Genomic DNA, 18,880 nt, shown 5'->3' with positions numbered 1-18,880 from the left:
GGCTTCCTAGTTCCCTTGGTTCCTTCTCCCTCAGTCGCATCCAGCGCCTGGAGGTTGAGGGTTGCTGTCAGCTGGCTGGCTTCCGCGTTGGGAAGCACCTGCGGACCTTCAGAAGGAGCTGACGGCACACCTACTTCCCCTATGGTGGTCCACCCAGACTGAGCCAGGCTGCTCCCTTTTATACTGGTGTTGAACTTTGAGCATGCCCATTACAGCCATGGGGGCGTGGCTTCCTCAGGGTTAACCCTCACAGTCCCAGTGAGGGCCATGCATGCCCCGTGTCTGTCTGTCTCTCTCACACACACACACACACACACACACACACACACACACACACACACACACACACACACACACACACAACTAACAAGGTAAATTAAGTGCTTCCTGGAGATATAATCAGTAGATATAAAGGTATATTTGCTACTGAGATAGATTGAAGAGTGAGCAACCTATTTAATTCTGAAAAGTAGAAACTGAAATATAGTACTTCTTACAACTTCTGTATGTTCTGTAGTTCTGAAATATGCCCATGACAGGAGTAGTTGTCAACATAAATTCATTTGTCTCTGTTGCATGGTAAAAGGGTATAAGGGAGTATAGGTAATAGTGTTACATCAGCAGTGCAATAACCAGGCTTGACACAAAGATATGGTACAGAATGCTGCAATAAATATGGAAACGCTGAAATAATTCTCTTCAGTGTTTACATGAGACCACTCGGAAAGATAATGAGAGAACATGGGCTCCTCTGCCAACAGTATGCTAACGACATTCAACTACATGTTTAAGCATATTTAAGGTGTTTGCATAGAATTAGGCACTTGCATCAGGTAATCTACTACCATATAATTTATAGTTAGTATTAAAATCACAAGCATTCCTCACCAGTTACTACCAGAGGCCAAGTACATCATTAATGAATGCTAAAGGTGACAGATCTCAAGACGTATTCAGTGTTTTAATATAGTCAGATGAATATTTCATGAGAATAACTGTTAGCAAACTCAGACCAAGAATTCTTAAACAAAACACAATACTTTTGTATTCAGTTTCCTTAGTCAAACAGAAAAACTGAACCATTATGCATTATATAAATTACTATAGATAGAATTGACAGTACAGAAATAATTCCCCCTCCAGGAATCCGTAAATGGCTTAAGTGTTTGTACATACAAATTGCAAGTCAAGATAATTTAATGTAATCAGATAAGAACTAAAGTTAATTCATAAAACATTTTCTATGTGTACACACATTTTCATGGTATGTTTTCTGCCCTCCCTTTTTATCTCACTTTATTAAAAATGCTTTAGCTAGTATATAACAGAGGACAAAGGTTGTCCTATTCAAGTAAACATTTGACTTTGAGCTTATTTGTCGGATATGGTGGTGAAGTGCCATTCAATGAACATCATTTCTTTAATAGATTTTCAACCTCTGTGTATCTTCTGGAACAGGGCTATCAAACTCCTGACCTGGATGTGAACGCTAGCCTGCTTGTGGTATTTATCTAACCCCGTCACACGTTTGCATTCTCCAGGGCACAGGCTTTTGATTACAAAAATAATGTAGTTGCTAGTCCACATGGTTACAAAGATACCCTCTTAAAGTGAGCTGGTATCATTCTGTCTTAGCCTACCTCAACAGCTCTAGAAGATGTGACCTATACCATTCATCCAGCGGCATATTAATTCTGAAGTTTAATGATGACATTGTAGGGGTAAGATTTTCAAATAACTTAAGTTTTCAATCCTGCAACTAATTTATGCATATATGTAAATAATTGCAATGCAAATTGGGTACCTGTATTTGCAAATAGCCAAATGAACAAAGGGTAGAAAGCGTATTAGTGACTTAAGGGAACTATTCACATGTTTAAACGTGCTTAAATGCTTTACAAGATCGGACCTACATTTATAGGGCCTGAGTCAGCAAAGGTGCATGTGATGACTAGGTTTGTTCGAAGATCAGTCCCATTTAACTCAGTGGGACCGTGCATAAGTGTTTGCAGAGCCAGGGGCATATTCTGTCCTTAAGTTTTAGTGCAAATAATTCTCTCTGACATCAGTGGAAGTTCCCTGGGGTTGACGGTAGCTTGCTCTTTTATCTAAATTAGTAGACCCAGTCCATGGGCCAGAGTTAAACATGATAATTTGTTCCCACTTGGAAGAATGAGTTTAGCAACGCAGGGTCTGTTAGGTCCTATTTCCCTCAATAGTCTAGACCTCTAACTTTTCCTTCTTTCTGTGACAAAACTTTATTCTCATTTGTGCTAATGGAACCTTGAAAGTTACTTTGTGCTTTTTAAATTAGAGCTGGTGAAAATATCCATCTGTTTTGAACGTAATCCATTTTCTGATTAGTTTAGAAGGAACCACTCTTAATTCCGTGAATGTATCTCTTTATTTGTAAGTATTTGCTGAATACTTAGCTGAATTTACTTTGACACATGTTCATTCTATGGGTTGCTTGACTTGTTCGCTTCAACTGCTCAGTATTTGTTACTCACAGTGGATTATGTGAAAATTCAGTCACATAGTTTCTGCTTCCTGACTATATGACTGAAACTTATGAAGCAGGGGTGAAAAATGAGCTTTTTATTAATCTGTGGAAGATGTATAATAATATAAGCATTTATTAATATTTTAATAAATATACAACAGGTGATACTCTTAATATCAAATACTACTTTATGAATTCTGATTAAACAAAAATGGCATTTTTGTCATTTATTTCTTTAGTTGTAATTCAGTTTGAATATTATCTTGAGTAGTTCTTTGCAAGTTTCAGTCTACAAAATGAATCTGTAATGAGAACATAAAGCACAAACTTAGACTACATACCATGCATGTGTCTCCCTTATGTTTGTGTGTACACAAATAATGAGAGAATACGTGATAGCAAAATGTGATATCAATGTTTTATTGCATAAAATTAGAATATCTACGTGACATGAATGAGTGAGTTATACAGATCATCACAAATGAGTGCCAATAAAACCTTTAGAACACACTGTTCTGTGATACACTTACACATATGCGTTTATTACAAAACCTTTTATTCCATGCCACAACTGACCACCTGTGTTATACAGGAGTGGATCACACTGGTCTTTCTGGCGTTGGAACCTATGAACTAAGATCACTGTTTGTCTTAGTTTATTTCAAGTATAATAAGTGAATATGAGATCCAGCAGTTGTATCCAAGAACAGATAGAATGGGAGGGATGTTTTTAAAAAAATGTAAATGTGCTGTAAACTAATCTAGAATACCTTTTAGACATGGAAACTCATCAAAAACGTAACCTCCAAACTATCTTTTTGTTGTAGTACTATTGAGTTTATGTTTAACCGAAAGGAGTAGCGGATTAGCCACTGGGCCAACGGAGCCCGTGCCCAGGGGCCCTGGCCAATTGGGGGGCCTGGGAAAATTGGATGCCCGGGCCCCAACCAGCTCCATCCACCCAGCGCGCCTGCCAGGGAGTGGGGTTGGGACACGGAGGCTTGCTCAGGAGCGCCGGGAGGGCGGCTTGGGTAAGCCTCCACGCCCCGATTCCATTTCCATAGCAGGAGTGCGGCGGTGGGAACTGCAGGCAGAAGCGGTGGGGAGGGGCCCCCAGTTGTCCTGACACAGGTTCCACAAAATGGTAATCCGCCTCTGACCGAAAGACTCTAAAATACTATAGCAACTGATGAGCTAAAGAACAGTAATTTTGTGAGATAACTATTGTTTAATTCCCAAAACACCTTCCATACGTTTTTATTTTTGTAATTTTGCTGTGAAGTAGCATCTGAGATTCATGGCAATCATATATACTGTTCAGTTGGTTATTTTTCCTTAGGTAGTTTGCACTGTTGCTGAGGGTTTGTCTACGCTTGAAACACTACAGCGGCATAGTGGCAACACTGCAGCTGCGCCTTTATAGTGCTTCAGGGGAGATACTACCTACGTTGATAGGAGGAGTTCCTCCACTGGCGTAGGGAATTCTTCCATCGACATAGCACTCTCTTGCATTGATGGTAGCTTAATTGTGTCGCTCCAGGGTGTGGATTTTTCACATCCCTGAGTGACATAGCTGGGTCAACCTAACTTTTTAGTGTTGACCCGGCCTGGGCCTCACATTGCTTTTAGTGGTTTATATACACCACATACAGTTTATTGGTTTATATACACCAACCATACAGTTTCCCTTATTGGTATTTTGAACTACTCTAGAACACAATGCACTAATGTTGAGCATGCTGCTTCTAACAGAAAACCTGCTTTTTCATTTCCGCTTGCTCACTCTCCATGACCTTTTCAGTACACTGTGGGAGCTTCATTGTGGGGAATATTAAGGGGATTCCTGCAGTGGTGACTAATTCACACTCTCCTTGCTATTTCCTTGCTGTCTTTGTGCATCCAAAGATCTTCAAGAAAACTTTTCTGGGAAAAGCACAAAGGGATTTTTGCTCTGGTGAGGGGTGCACATACCTAATACAGTGATTGGAGATGGATGAAAAGAGGAAAATAGAAATAAAAGGAAAACAGGAGTACTTGTGGCACCTTAGAGGCTAACAAATTTATTAGAGCATAAGCTTTTGTGGACTACAGCCCACTTCTTCGGATGCATATAGAATGGAACATATATTGAGGAGATATATATACACACATACAGAGAGCATAAACAGGTGGGAGTTGCATCCGAAGAAGTGGGCTGTAGTCCATGAAAGCTTATGCTCTAATAAATTTGTTAGTCTCTAAGGTGCCACAAGTACTCCTGTTCTTCTTTTTGCGGATACAGACTAACACGGCTGCTACTCTGAAACCAGAAATAAAAGGATCATTAAATGTCAAGCATGTACATTTTTATGATAAATTACTGTAAAGTCAAAGGCAATTTAAAAGTGCTATTTAGGTGCATAAAGAAAATATGGCAATGTCTTTGTTTATCTATACTTGTATTTCATGTTTTCTTTTCAGTATAAGAATGAATGAATCCAGGATTCATATTGCTTAAAATTACCTAGAGGTGTCTATGAGCTCTGGTTGGTTTGATTTGCATGCATGTAGAGCCACATCTTCCCTTCAGTCTGTCTTCTCACCCCATGCCTGTAAGCAGATAGACTAGTAAAATTTATGATGGCAGTAGGTCCGAGTATATTCCCCAAGACCCTTGGATGGACTCAACACTTCTAAGGAACACATCAGACTCCGCCAAACTTTCCCAGACTCTGCAGAGGACTCTGAGTGGTGTTGAGTATGTGCAAAGGGAGGATGTGGACTTAGTGTGGGCAGGGAGAGGAGAGGGTAGGGTAGGAGAACCCTTCTCATCCACTGTGGCTATCAGAACTCCCTTGAAAAGTTAATGAATCCTTAAGTTGTATTCACTCTTTGGCATGTCATGGCTTATAGCTGCAAGGAAACCTGACTGAGTTTTAAATCAGTCTGTTTCGTAAAACACATGCTACAAAACCGATTAAGCTGTGCACATCCCCATGTCTTTTTACACTCTCAGAAATACATTCAGTAGTTTTAAAACTCTCGTCACACATCTGCTCTCAGATGGGTGTTTTTAAGTTGCTGCCAAAACCTTTTCTGGATTTGGTAGATTTAAACAGAATTGTTTGAAAATGCAACATTTGAACATAAATTCTCTGGTTTTATTTTTGAATATCTTCTTTGTTCAACATTGATCCTTACTGGCAGTGAGAGAACACCACTGATGGAGAATGAAAAGAATCCATTCTCCCTGACTGCAAGGGCAGTAGTCTTGATGCATGAATCTGAAGGTGGTGGTGTTTCCTTAGAGCACTTTTAGTACTGGGAGAGCTGAAAATCTGGAGTTGTCTGTTTGAGTCTGTAACTCTTCATTCTCCTTCAGGTTGAAGAGGAAGCTGAGGCCTTTCTGGATTATAGTGGAAGTGAAGAGGAATTTGACCCAAGCACCCTTCCAGATCCTGATAAATACAGAGGTTCTGATCAAGAGGCTGATCTGGATATTCAAGACAGCTATGGGTATGTTTTCTAACCTGAAGCACATTTTTTTCCATTTTCCCTTCTCTTCCCAGAAAAAAAGATACACTCTAATATCTTTGCATCTGTAAAATGCCTTAGCTCAGCTTTCATCAAAAGAAATACAGCAGAGGTGCTGTATATATTTCTTGTTTTGCCATAGGTCATTTCTCACATGCATCTGTAGATGTTTCTACTTTTGAATGCTGCTTTGTTTAGATGTTGCAACAAGAACATATTTTAAAGGGTTTTTTAATGCTCCCAAGACTTCCCCTTTTAGTTTTTTGGCTGAGCAGGTGCTGAACACAAATTAGCTCTTATGAGTTTAGCCTAAGCAACCTCATTTATTTTGCCATGTTAGATTTAGGATTATGAGTCAGTGTCAGTGATCTCAATGAGAATATTCAAACAAAAAAAATGTTTGACTAATTCCCTGGAGTTCATTGTGAAGTGCAGAAATAAATTTCTGTACCGTCACATCACAAATTTTATTTGAAAAGAAAACGAAGTCATATTAAAGTCATATAGTATATTGGGAATATATTTAATTAAATGTGCTTAAGATGAAGCATGTGAGGAACAGAGAGATTCAGTGTCATTTGGAATAGTTAGCAATACAAATTAAGTTAAATCTGACCAGAAACATGTGCTATGGAATTAACCCTGGGTTAAAAAATATAGTAAATTCAAAATAGTTCCCTGAAGTATTTTTAAAATATACTTTTTATTCCAAGTGTGTTATGTTAGCGTACTGCATTTCTTCAATACACATATTGTAGGATTGCCAAAAGATCCTGACTGAAATCCTGGGCCCATTTAATTCATTGTGGGTTTTACCATTGCCTACAGCGGGGTCAGGATTTCATGCCCTGTGTTTCTTTGGTAAACAGAGGAGGCCCTTTGTTATAGGCTCTGATACATCCTGAAATCATGACAGTGGCAATTGGTGCATTAGACTGGAAGGTACATGTTTATTTTGCCCCCTTTGACTCAACAGGAACTTGTAGTTGTCAGTTGTATAAGTATCTTTTGCCTTCAGGTCTCAAATCAGTTAAAATTACCTAGGGCTAGATTGTTGCTAATCCTAATGTGGCTTCAAGGTAGGGAGAGAAGAGAGGTAGTGGTTAGGGCTACCCAGATCTTGACTCTGGATTACTACAAACAAGCCGGTAGCATGACTTTCCCTACCAATATGCTGGCCTATAGAACTGGCCAGGCATGAGTGGGAGGGAAAGGAAGTTTGCATCCTTTTCTGAGATGCAGTAAATTACTTCTTCCCATTGACTCTGAATCAGTTTCTTCCTGGTTTTACCCTCTGGTCTGATGCAGCAACTTGCCACCTCCTACTCAGGGCTGAGTGTGGAGACTCAATCTAGCCTTCTGAGAATTAGCAGAAAATGTAAAAGGAGACCCACAAAAAATAACTAACTATTTAAATAAATTCCTCTAGTACAGGGGTGGGCAAACTACGGCCCGCCAGTCGTTTTAATCTGGTCCTCGAGCTACCGCTGGGGAGCGGGGTCTGGAGCTTGCCCCATTCCGGCGCTCCAGCGAGGGAGCAGGGTCGGGGGCCACTCCACGCGGCTCCCGGAAGCAGCGGCATGGCCTCTCTCCAGTTCCTACGCATAGGGGCAGCCAAGGGGCTCCGCTCTGCACGCTGCCCCTGCCACAAGCGCCACCCCCACAACTCCCATTGGCCGGGAACTGCAGCCAATGGGAGCTGCAGGGGCGGTGCCTGTGGATGGAGCAGCGTGCAGAGCTGCCTGGCCATGCCTGTGTGTAGGAGCCGGAGGGGGGCCTTGCCGCTGCTTCCAGGAGCAACTTGAGGTAAACGCCGCCTGGAGCCTGCACCCCTGAGCCTCTCCCCGCACCCCACCCACCTTCCTGCACCCGTGATCCTCCTCATGCCCTCTAAGCCCCTCGGTTCCAACCCGGAGCATCCTCCTGTTCCCCAAACCTCTCATCGCCAGCCTCACCCCAGAGCCCTCACCCCTGCACTCCCAGCTAGAGCCCCCTCCCGCACCCTGAACTCCTCATTTCTGGCCCCACCCCAAAGCCCGCACCCCCAACCAGAGCCCGCACCCCAACCCCACCTTTGTGAGCATTCATGGCCTGCCATACAATTTCTATTCCCAGATGTGGCCCTCGGGCCAAAATGTTTGCCCCACCCCTGCTCTAGTATGTGCTGAGCTTCCGCGATAGCTTGGGTCAGCCCATGGTGGGTATAGGGGAGTGATTTTATACTAATAATAGTCTGTCTCCTCCTCTTGACCTGTGGGGGCTCTTAGCACATATTGGAGGAGTTTTGTTAAAATGATTAGCAATCTGCCTTTAATGTATTAGTAGAGACTCAGACATCCAGCTATACTGGATGAATGCATCTACTAGAGGTTGATTGCTTAGAGCTGAAACAGCTAAGTGTGACAAAACTCTTTTTCTTAAGCTCCTCTTAAATGTCTAGTTACCACAGGGATCTCCTAATGACCACTGATGAATGGATTGATGGTTGGTTGGTTTTTGTTTTGTTTTTTGCATACTTACTGTAGGGAAAAGGCAATAGGCTAAGGACACATTTCAACTTGGATTCATGTATGACTTTCTTGGTTTAAGCAATATTTAGTATATGTTCAACAATTTTCTGTTGTATTTCACTAGTTAAAATTTTGCGTTATCGTTTAGATGGTAAAGGCTGACTTGGCAAAGTCTTGATCTATTGTATAAGAATATTTTTAGAGGATTTTGACACAGTCAATTTAAAAATCAGTCTTCACTCTGGAGCACAAAATGACTGTAAGTGAGATTAAAGAGAGCATTTTTCTCTGTTATTTTATGTTTTCTTTACTTTGTTTGCCTGACAGCACTTCTCCCTATTCCATGTAATCAGCTAGTCCGCAGTCCTGCAACTCCTCACCTACCGTTGTAGTTATGTTCCTGAAAAATGCGACTTTATGCGAAACGATATTAAGCAAATCCAATTTCCCCATAAGAATTAATGTAAATGGGGGGGTTAGGTTTCAGGGAATTTTTTTTTTTGCCAGACAAAAGACATTATATACATATACGGTATAAGTTTTAAACAAACATTTTAATGTTGTACACAGCAATGAATGATTGTGAAGGTGGTGGAGTAAGAGGGTGGGATATTTCCCAGGAATGCCGTGCTGCTAAATGATGAACTAGCACTTGGCTGAGCCCTCCAGGGTTAATACGCTGTTGTTAATATAGCCTCACACTCTACACGGCAGCGTGGACTGAGGCAGGAGGGAGGAAACACAATAGATGCAGGGCAGTAGCTGCAAACACTTCCCTGCAAAAACTGAACATGATGATGATGAACCCATGCTATCCAGCTGGAGCGCACCACTCCCTCCTCCTGACAGCACATGCACGGCTGCAAAGGTGCTGACTTTCCAAAGTGCTGGGGGGTGCATGCATGAGTGAGAGAAACGTGTATTGTCCCTTTAAGTACGCTGACCCCCCCCCCTCAAGTACGTTGCCCTTTTAAACAGATCAGCCAGTTCAGACAGGAAGCAACAGCTTCCAGCAAGGTCCCTCCATTCTGTCCCCAAGCCCTGTCCACCTCCTCTGCTTTGTGGAGAGCGGGGCAGGAGCAGGGGGACATCCTGATATCAGCACCCATCTTCTCTCTCCCATCCCCCAGCAAGCAGGAAGCTCCGGGGAGCAGCTCCAAGACAGAGGGCAGGTCAGGAGCAGCAAGGCAGTAGGGGGAGGGCCACCTGAACTGCTGCTCGGCAGCTGCCGAGCCACATTCCTTACAGGGAATTTAGGGGAGCTGATGCCAGTCCCCCTGGTTCTAATCCCCACAAGGAGGGGCTACTCTTCCAGAGAATCTTGCAAGCAGTGGACAAAGCAGGTGGCTGCCAAACGACGTTATAAGGGAGCATTGCGCAACTTTAAACAAGCATGTTCCTATTGATCAGCAACGTAACAACGAAACAATGTTAACCGGGATCACTTTAAGTGAGGAGTTACTGTATATAAGCTTGCAAATAGAGTAGATCCAATGGGCCAGATCCTCAGCTGGCATAAATCAGCATAGATCCATTGGAATCAACAGCTGATGATCTGGCCCACCAAGTTCAACATGAGCACTTGTATTTAAAATTAAGCACATGGATGAGTCTTTGCTGGATTGGGGCCTTGGTCATTTGGCCTTGTGTGGTTCTTTTTACACAGCAAGATGGAAAACAAGCTTAAAACAGGGAAACTTAATTTAAGACCACAGAAATTGAGATGGGGGTCACATGACGATTAAAACTTTTTTTTTTTTTTTTAATTAGCTAAATTCAAGATGGCAGTGTTCCTTTCACCAATAGGATCATAGATGATAAACTGTCCACATGGGTATAGTTTAGCCCTTTTTATTTTTGCATATTGCAGTTTTTGTTCACCCTATATAGACAGAATTGATGTGTCAATGAATGTTTCTTGAAATGTTTAGTACCTGTGGTATGTCACAAGTCCTACAAAGCAATGAATCATAAATAAAAGTTGGGCTAAAGAGGCAACCATTGGTGCTGATATGTAGAAAATAGAATCAATATATGGATGGGCTAACAAGTCCAGCATATATTTTAACATTTGGATTCTTTGTACTATGCATTAAGGTTGACAGCCGACAGCAAGCCATATGTTAAACTAATTTTATCACAAGCAATTATTTTTCCTTCTCAAAATGTAATGTAAATATATTCCCGAAGCTATGACTGTATAACTTTAAAATAATGTGGGGGACAACGTAGGTGAGGCAATAATCATTGGATAAAAGATATTACCTCACTCACCTTATCGCTCTCATATCCTGGGACCAACATGGCCACAACAACACTGCAAAGAACTTTAAAATAATGTAGCATGATAAAGAGCATTTTCCATACTGGAAAAATATTTTTTTAATTGTTAACTAACTTCATTGTGTACCTAGCTGAAGTTTAAATACATAAATAAATTAAAAATGTAAATTGGTAGAGGGCCAGTTTATTTGTAGATTGTTTTAAAGTAGTGAAAATTGTTTTCTTGCTCTTTGTTATAACTTTACATTGCAAAAGATCAGTTATTTTGAAAAATGCATTTAATCAGATTTTTGGAATCTAGTCATGCTGTAAAAGTCACATTTCAAGTAAGTTTGATTTGTCGCTGGACATCACATGCCTTTTTATTTTCCTTTCCTATCTAAGCTAATACATATTTGAAATTCTTACCAAGTAATAAAAATATGATTAGTCCAAATTATATATTTGAAAGTTTAGTAGCAAGTCAAATTTAAATTCTTACAATTATTCAATTCCTGTAACCGTGTCCCTTCCAGAGGAATTTGTACAATATAAATTCACTTGTTACTCTAGCTTTCATGTGCAAAAGCACATCATGAACTGGAAAAAAGTTGCCGGTTCCTAATATTCACATATTTTTGCCATGAAAACACCACAGACCGTTAAAATTGAGGGAGTTTTAGCTTTATTTTTATTATTGCAAAGCTGACTAGCTCAGTTTTGCTAACTTGAGTAAAAGGTTTTCTGTGTGAACTTGTCATGTTGTCAGTTCTGTGCCATGGGAATTATGATCTGCTGGGCTGTTTTTTGCTGTCAGTTCTGGGGTTTAAACTTTCTGTGGCTAGTAGCAGGACATTCTCAGTGGAGCAACCATGCCTCAGGAACCTGCTGTCATGGGACTCCATCAGAATCAGAATCTGGCATGCTTCAGAGCACAGTGTAAGACCCTTTTGTTAGCCAGACTTTTCATGGACTTTATAGTGAGATGGTACTAAAAGTACTTGCCAAAGGGGTTTTAAAAAGTTTGTATCCATTTTTTGCTGCTTTATGATTTTATGAATAAGGCCAGATTCTTTTTTCCTTTCACTGTAGAAATATCATGAAAGTCGTCTTGTCTTTGTGTTTACCAGACGATTAGAGAAGTGGAGTGCAAGCTTCCTCAGCTCTAACTGCAAAGGCAGGAGTGCTGAGTCTTTACAAATATAAATAAATAATATAATATTCTCCATAGTTTTCCACAGTCATTTGAGCTGAATAGGTGTTAACAAAGACAAACCAACGCGATAGGGTTAAATAGTATAGCTAAAGATGACCTTAGGGACACTCTCGAGAAAGAAGCAGCAGCATTTGGACACTGCCATGATTGGGGTGGGGGGAAGGGGAGGCAAGAGCCTGTGAAAAAAGTCAGAGCCCTCCTTCCTCCTTTCCCCTCCCCCCCACGTGTCATGGGGTCTGGATACTGGGGTGATCATGCTGTCAATGACAGAAAAAGAGGGGAGTCAGAAAGGCTTGGGAGGGAAGACTTATCCACACAATGCGCAGTCATCCTGTGGAACTCATTGCTAGTGAATGTTGTGAAGGTCAAAAGTATAACAGAGTTCAAAAAAGAATTAGATAAGTTCGTGAAGAATAGGTCCATCAATGGCTCTTAGCAAAGGTGGTCATGGACACAACCCCATGCTCTGGGTGTCCCTAAAACTTTGACTGCCAGAAGCTGAGACTGGATGACAGAAGATGACTCACTCAATGATTGCCTGTTCTGTTCATTCCTTCTGAAACACCTGGCATTGGTCACTATCAGAGGACAAGATACTGGGCTGGATGGACCATTTGACTGACCCAGTATGGCTGTTCTCTTATTCCTGTGAGAGAATTCAGTTTTGGCCATGTTTAAATTTTAGCTGGTTGTGGGACATCCAGAAAGAGAGATCAGAGAGAGAAGCCAAGATTAAGGATTAGAGTGAGAGAAAGACTGGTCAGGAGTGAACAGATAGATTTAAGACTTAGTGGTGTAGGGATGGGAATTGAAGCCAGGTGAGTGGCAAAAATCACCCGTGTATGCGTAAAAGAAAGAAAGAAACGAGCGATGGGTGGAGCCCTGTGCTATTCCATAAAAAATAGGAGGGAAGAAGAGGGCAGGGATGACCCACTAAGGAGATGCTGAGAAGTAGGAGTAGAACCTGGGGAAGCCAGAGCCATAAAATCCAAGGAAGAATAAGATTTCAAGGAGTGTCTTGATGGGTTAGTTGCTTTAATACTGTCCATTCAGAGTGGAGTTGGGGGCCTGAGACTTGGTTCTGAGGAGGTCATTGAGAGGCCTTGATGAGGGCAGTTTCAATGAAGTGGAGAAGGGAGAAGCCAGATTGAAGGGCCAAATCAAGGGTGGAGTTTGAAAAGAGGAACTCAGGGAAGCGTCTGTAGTTGGACTGTACAATAAGCTTAGAGGTAAAGGCAGGAGGGATACAGGTGGTAGCTGAAGAGGCTGGTGGGATGAAGGATTTTGAGGATGTGGAGAGACGATGCTTGTCTTGTGAGAAGTAACATGGCAGGAAAGGAGTAAAGGAAGTCATGAGGATTGGGGAAAGAGGGTTCCCTGGGTAAGTGATTAGAGAAAGAGCAGAGAAAAAACCTTGGTGTCAGTAAGGGCAAAGGAGGGTCCATTATGGCAACACAAATCCTCAATACATCACCTGGGGAAGTTGATTTAATTGCATGGTGAGTCACTTCTGGTGCCTGGAACATTTGTCTAATGATTTTATCTAAAACCATATATAACCAGGCAGTTGCTCCTGGTGAGAATCTGACTTTGAAATTAGAAAATGCGACTGCATTTTTCCGTTATACTTTTGAAATTCTGAGATTTATGCCCCAAGTGCTAGAATAAAATAGAAATACCTTAGGCTGCAGCAACTCCTGCTAGCTTTAAAGGAAAACTATCCAGCTGAAAGGGCTAATATTCAAAGCATAAGGCTTCATCCTACAGCCGTCTTCAAAGATGGATCATCTGTCCATGGTTTTGAAGTCAAGAAAGGTATTAATCTTTTCTTTCCCCAACATTTCTTTCACCGGGACGTGGGAGAGGGAGTTGTACAATATACTAGATAAATTTGCTTTTGAATAAAATATCCTTCTAACTACACTTCTACCAAATGAGTAATTAATTACTTCAAGCATGCAATATACGGTTAATTTTTGTATATCTAGCAACATTCATCATGTTTGGTTTAAGGCTATCTTAATGTGCATTGTTAATGAAGTGAAAAATTTGCAGTGGGTTGAACAGGGCGGAAAAGAAGCAGCTGGATATCCTAAATATTCATTGCGCAGTTAAATTGAATTTCTAATATTTTAAATCCCTCAATCTTTTTAAATAAAAATGCGAGATAGAACAAAGTTTTGATTGGACTTGTCATTACATTCTGTTAATCTTTAATATGTAGGACTATTCATCTTTATGGTAACTCTTAGGTAGGTCAAAGTGGAATAGAGCTTGGAATTGGGAGATGGGGAAATGGGATGAATAAATTATACTTGCTGTAAAACCATTAGTTGTATCATTTTTATTGTAGTCAGTCCTGTGGTCTGCCATGATCTGACAGCTGTGCTCATAGAGGTCACCAGTTAGTGCTGCTTTTATGTATAGCTCTGTTTGCTATGTCAATGACAGGTGAAGTTGCCATTTCTTCCTCCTTTAACACATTAAATCAGGATGCTGTGAGTGATTCTGTTGACCCACTAGATTTTGTACCATTCTTGATTAGTCTGCAATATCTTTTCTTTGGTCTAACTTGCCTTCAAGCCACGCTGTTCCATCTAAAGATGTTCCTGTGATATTCTGGAGGAAAGAACTTAGTATGACTATGGTCAGAAAAGCTCTTTAAAAATCAGTTTCACACATCCCAGGTGAGTGCCCTAACCACCTGGCTATTAGCTATTCTAGAGTGAGTCACCTGCAGTCTTTCCTGTTGGAGCTGTTCTTCTTTGTATAATCAATAATGGGATGCAGGAGACCCGGGTTCAAATCCCTGCTCCAAATAAGGCAGAGTGGGGAATTGAACCTGGATCTCCCACATCCTAGTTGCCCTCATTAACAAGCTACTTGTTATTCTCAGGTGGGTCTCTTTCTATCTCTGGTAATGACCCAGAAATGCCATCCTGGACCTGAAAAAATCTTTCTGTTGAAAATTTAACTGAAACTGACTGTTCCCACAAAAAGTTTCAGTTTTGATAAATTAGCATTTTCTAGCACAAAACTTTGTTGAAAACTTCCCAACCAGCTCAAGGGGGAGAGAAAGGGGGGGGGGGAATCATAGGAAGTCACAACTCAGGGCCCAAGTAAGTAAGTGACTTGTAGTGAATTTACTGTGGAACATCCCTGTGTTGAAATGCTATTACCACTGCATTAGAAAGGCCAATATTAAATTACTGACTCCCGTTCCTTTAAAAAAAGAAGTTGAAAAATTGGAAAGGATTCAAAAAAGAGGTACAACACTGATGTAAGGTCTGGAAAACATGCCTTTTAGTGAGAGACTAATTATCAGTGCATTAAGTCTATCCAAGAGAAGGTTAAGAGGTGACTTAATTATGATTTAGAAATAGCTACTCGGGGAAAAGATTTCTGTTAGTAGAAAGCTATCTAATTTAGCAGACACAAAAAGATCCAGTGCTTGTAATCTGAAGCAAGATAAATTCAGACTAGAAATAAGGGGCGGGTTTGTTTTGTTTAATCGAGAAGGTAGTTAATCACTGGAACAATCTCTTTCTAGCTAGAAACAAGGTGGATTTTTCCATTAGTTGAAATCATTAAATCAAGATGGATGAATTTCTAAAAGATAAGCTCTAGCTCTACCCAAAGATATGGGCTTGATGAAGGAATCTTAGTGAAATTCTATGGCCGTTGTTATCAAGGAGGTCAAACTAGATGATCATAATGGGTCCTTCTGGCCTTAAGCATGTGAAACTGTGAAAGTGTACCTAAACAAGAGAGCCACACAATACCTGAATCCAGCTGTAAGTGAAAGAGGGACATATGGTTTTATAATAAGATTAAAATATTAACTGACTTGGTGTCTCAATGGGAGATACAAGGAGCATCTGAAACAGATGGTACTGCACGGTTTAAAAATATGGAGAGGAGACCAAGATGTGAAGCCTGGTGTCAAACTAAGCAGATAAGGAGTAAATGTGTTTGAATGTCAGAGGTAGGATGGATCCATTTCATGGAAAACATTTTAAACACACTGGGCAGTAAGTTGTTGACATTTGTAGTTCATACCAAACGGGGTAGGAAAAACAGCCAATACCCAAGAAAGGGTAATATAATTCACAGTGATATAAATAGACTGGAAGCATGGGCAGTATGTAGTGTCCTATCAACTTTCATTGCAAATACTTATTTCAAGTTTTATTTTCATAGGTCTTTGAAAAGGATGATGCTAATACTATAAGACTTAAAATTCATTGTATAGTACCTTCCTTCTGAGGAACTAGAAATTCTTTACAAACATGAATGAATGAATACTTGCAACACTCATTCTTCCCTCTCCAGATAGGGAAACTGGAATGGAGGTTGTGACTTACAAAGGGAAACTATTGGGTGTAGAACCCAGGTCTTCTGATTCCCATTTCAGTACTCTCATGGCCACTAAACGCTGCCTCCACGTAAGGCCAATAGTGGATAAAATTGTAAAATTTTTGAATAATGCATAAAGTGAGGGGAAACTTAGTAATGCAAGAAAAGAAGAATTAAATGTAGAATGTTTGAGTAAATTGTTCATGCAAAATATGGAAGCCTCTGGGGGCCTTGGAGATTTATTTTTTAAATTAAAGCAAGTACTTTGGGAATATAACCACCCTACCCAGGCTATTTGAATGAACTACTAAATACAGAATACAAAAGGAGAAACACAAAAAGTCTGGATCGTTAAGAAACTTAGAGTGAATTTAATTGCACACAAAGTACTTAATAAACTAAACGAACAGCAGCACCTACGGCAACAAGCAGAACAAGTAATCTAAGAAGTACGAAAAGTGAATTGGTTCAGGTATTGAGAAAGGAGAGATTGCAGGCACAGTCAGCATAGAGGTTAGAGCACTGTGGGTTGCCCTGGGTTATCTCCACCATCAAATCCTCTGTAATACTTCCAGTATAATGGAGAGAAACGTTTAACAGCTTGTTTTGTTCTGTGTTCTCCATTTTATTTTTTTCTTGTTCCGGACTATTGTAATTCTACTTTAGGACAGACTCATCCTGTCTTTTGGTTTCAGTGCCATTACACTTATTATGAAATACAAGTAGATAAATCTTCTCTTTTTCTTCAATTATTTTTATAAATCTAGTTTTAAAACAGTTTTGATTTACATCAGTGTAATGGCCAATAAAGAGAATAACACAACACAATATATTTTCATTATCATTGCTATATGCTGTAGCATTCTGACAGTAAGTTGGAAAGAAGCTGCACTGGGCTATATGGAAGGGACTGCAGTAATTAATCTTCATTAGAATTGTTGCCATCGCCTTGTAAATTAAAATGTATTATATGGAAGAAAGTTTGTGGCACAACATGTTTGATTAGCAAAATGCCAATACTTGAGGGATAAATTATTCTTAAATATTCTGAATTATTTTTTATGTGCAGATTCATTCATTATTAACTGAAAGTTTCTTTAGGAAAGTTGAACTGCCAAACATGCTGGAATTACACAGCAACTTGTTGGCTGCATTGTATTTACATGGGCAACATTTCATTGTAGCACTGGTAAACGCAGCCTGCAAGAAATACTATAGCAAATGTAAATACGTACAAATAGAGGCTTCTATCTGAGGTTCTCAAAGCATCATATAAACATTATTATTTAAGTAATGACAATGTGCTTGAAGCTGCACTTGGCCTTTTATTTCAAACAGTCCCTCCTCGAAGCCCTTACAATCTAAAGAATACAGACTTTGAGTTGACAAGACATACTTAGAAGCCTGAAGGAGTTCATTGCTAGCAATTAAAAAAAAATCAAGTCATTTCTTGTGGCTATCACCCCATAACATCTTTGGGAAGTAAGTAGCAGTTCCCTCCATTTTATAGGTGGTTAAACTGAGATGCAGAACATTACTTGCCCAAGACTGCACAGTGAATTACCATCAGAATTAGAACCCCACCTTCTTAGATTCCAGTCTCCTGTGCTAGCAGTCATGTCAAAGATGTATTTATAAGATGTGTGATTATGCATGTGCAGCAAAAGTGATATATATGAAATATGAAAACACCTGTTTTTTTGTGTTTGGGTTAACATGAGTATAAATAGTGGCCCACAGGAATTATTGTGCAGAATTATTGTGCTGAAATCTGCTGTTACTACCTTGCTGCCCATGCAAATATAGCCACTCACAGAGTAAACTAGGCCATCAGGCTACATGAAGCTGTGTGGATAATTCAGGCTGCTGCAGCAGTGAAGAGCTAAACTGTACTGGATAGCACAAAGGAAGACGGCAATCCAGCTGCACGTGCCACTTTCCAAATGTTATAAATGGAAAGGGAGAGGGATATGGCCTGGGTGTTCTTCCTTATGAATCGTGCCATTTACTGAATAGATCACCTTACTTCGTTCCATGATTTTCAGTATTCCTGCACTAAAAATACCTGTTTTGAGGTTCTCTGCATCCATTTCTCTCAGAAGCGTCTCTATGCTTCTTCATGACCCCATCCCACGTTGCTTCCCATGTTAGATTCCCTCCTTGTTCATCTACCTTTCACCACACCTGCTCTCTATCACAGGGTGGTCAAACTTTTTGGCCCAAGGGCCACATTGGGGTTGCAAAACTGTATGGAGGGCTGGGTAGGGAAGGCTGTGCCTCCCTAAACAGCCTGGCCCCCTCCCCCTATCCAACCCCTCCCACTTCCCGTCCCCTGACTGCCCCCCTCAGAGGCCCCCCACCCATCCAACTCCCCCTGCTCCTTGTCCCCTAACTGCCCCCTCCCCGGCCCCACCCCCTATCCAACCCCCCTGCTCCCAGTCCCCTGACTGCTCTGACTCCTATCCACACCCCCACCCCTTGACAGGCTCCCCGGGACCCCACACCTATCCAACCCCCCTG

General features: G+C 40.8%; 1 protein-coding gene across 1 annotated transcript in view; it reads left to right on the top strand.

Annotated features, from left to right (window-relative positions):
* Nucleotides 1–18,880, top strand: part of DDX10 (DEAD-box helicase 10) — a 308,585-nt gene that overhangs the window by 282,290 nt on the left and 7,415 nt on the right. The window contains exon 17 of the mRNA XM_034758827.1: nucleotides 5,865–5,998. Within this exon, the coding sequence (XP_034614718.1) occupies nucleotides 5,865–5,998 (134 nt within the window). The remainder of the gene's footprint in view (nucleotides 1–5,864; nucleotides 5,999–18,880) is intronic.

The sequence above is a fragment of the Trachemys scripta genome, chromosome 1, assembly GCF_013100865.1.
Source record: "Trachemys scripta elegans isolate TJP31775 chromosome 1, CAS_Tse_1.0, whole genome shotgun sequence".
Taxonomy (NCBI): domain Eukaryota; kingdom Metazoa; phylum Chordata; order Testudines; family Emydidae; genus Trachemys; species Trachemys scripta.
Note: the sequence above shows the minus strand (reverse complement) of the source record. Positions and strands in the feature narration are given on the sequence as shown.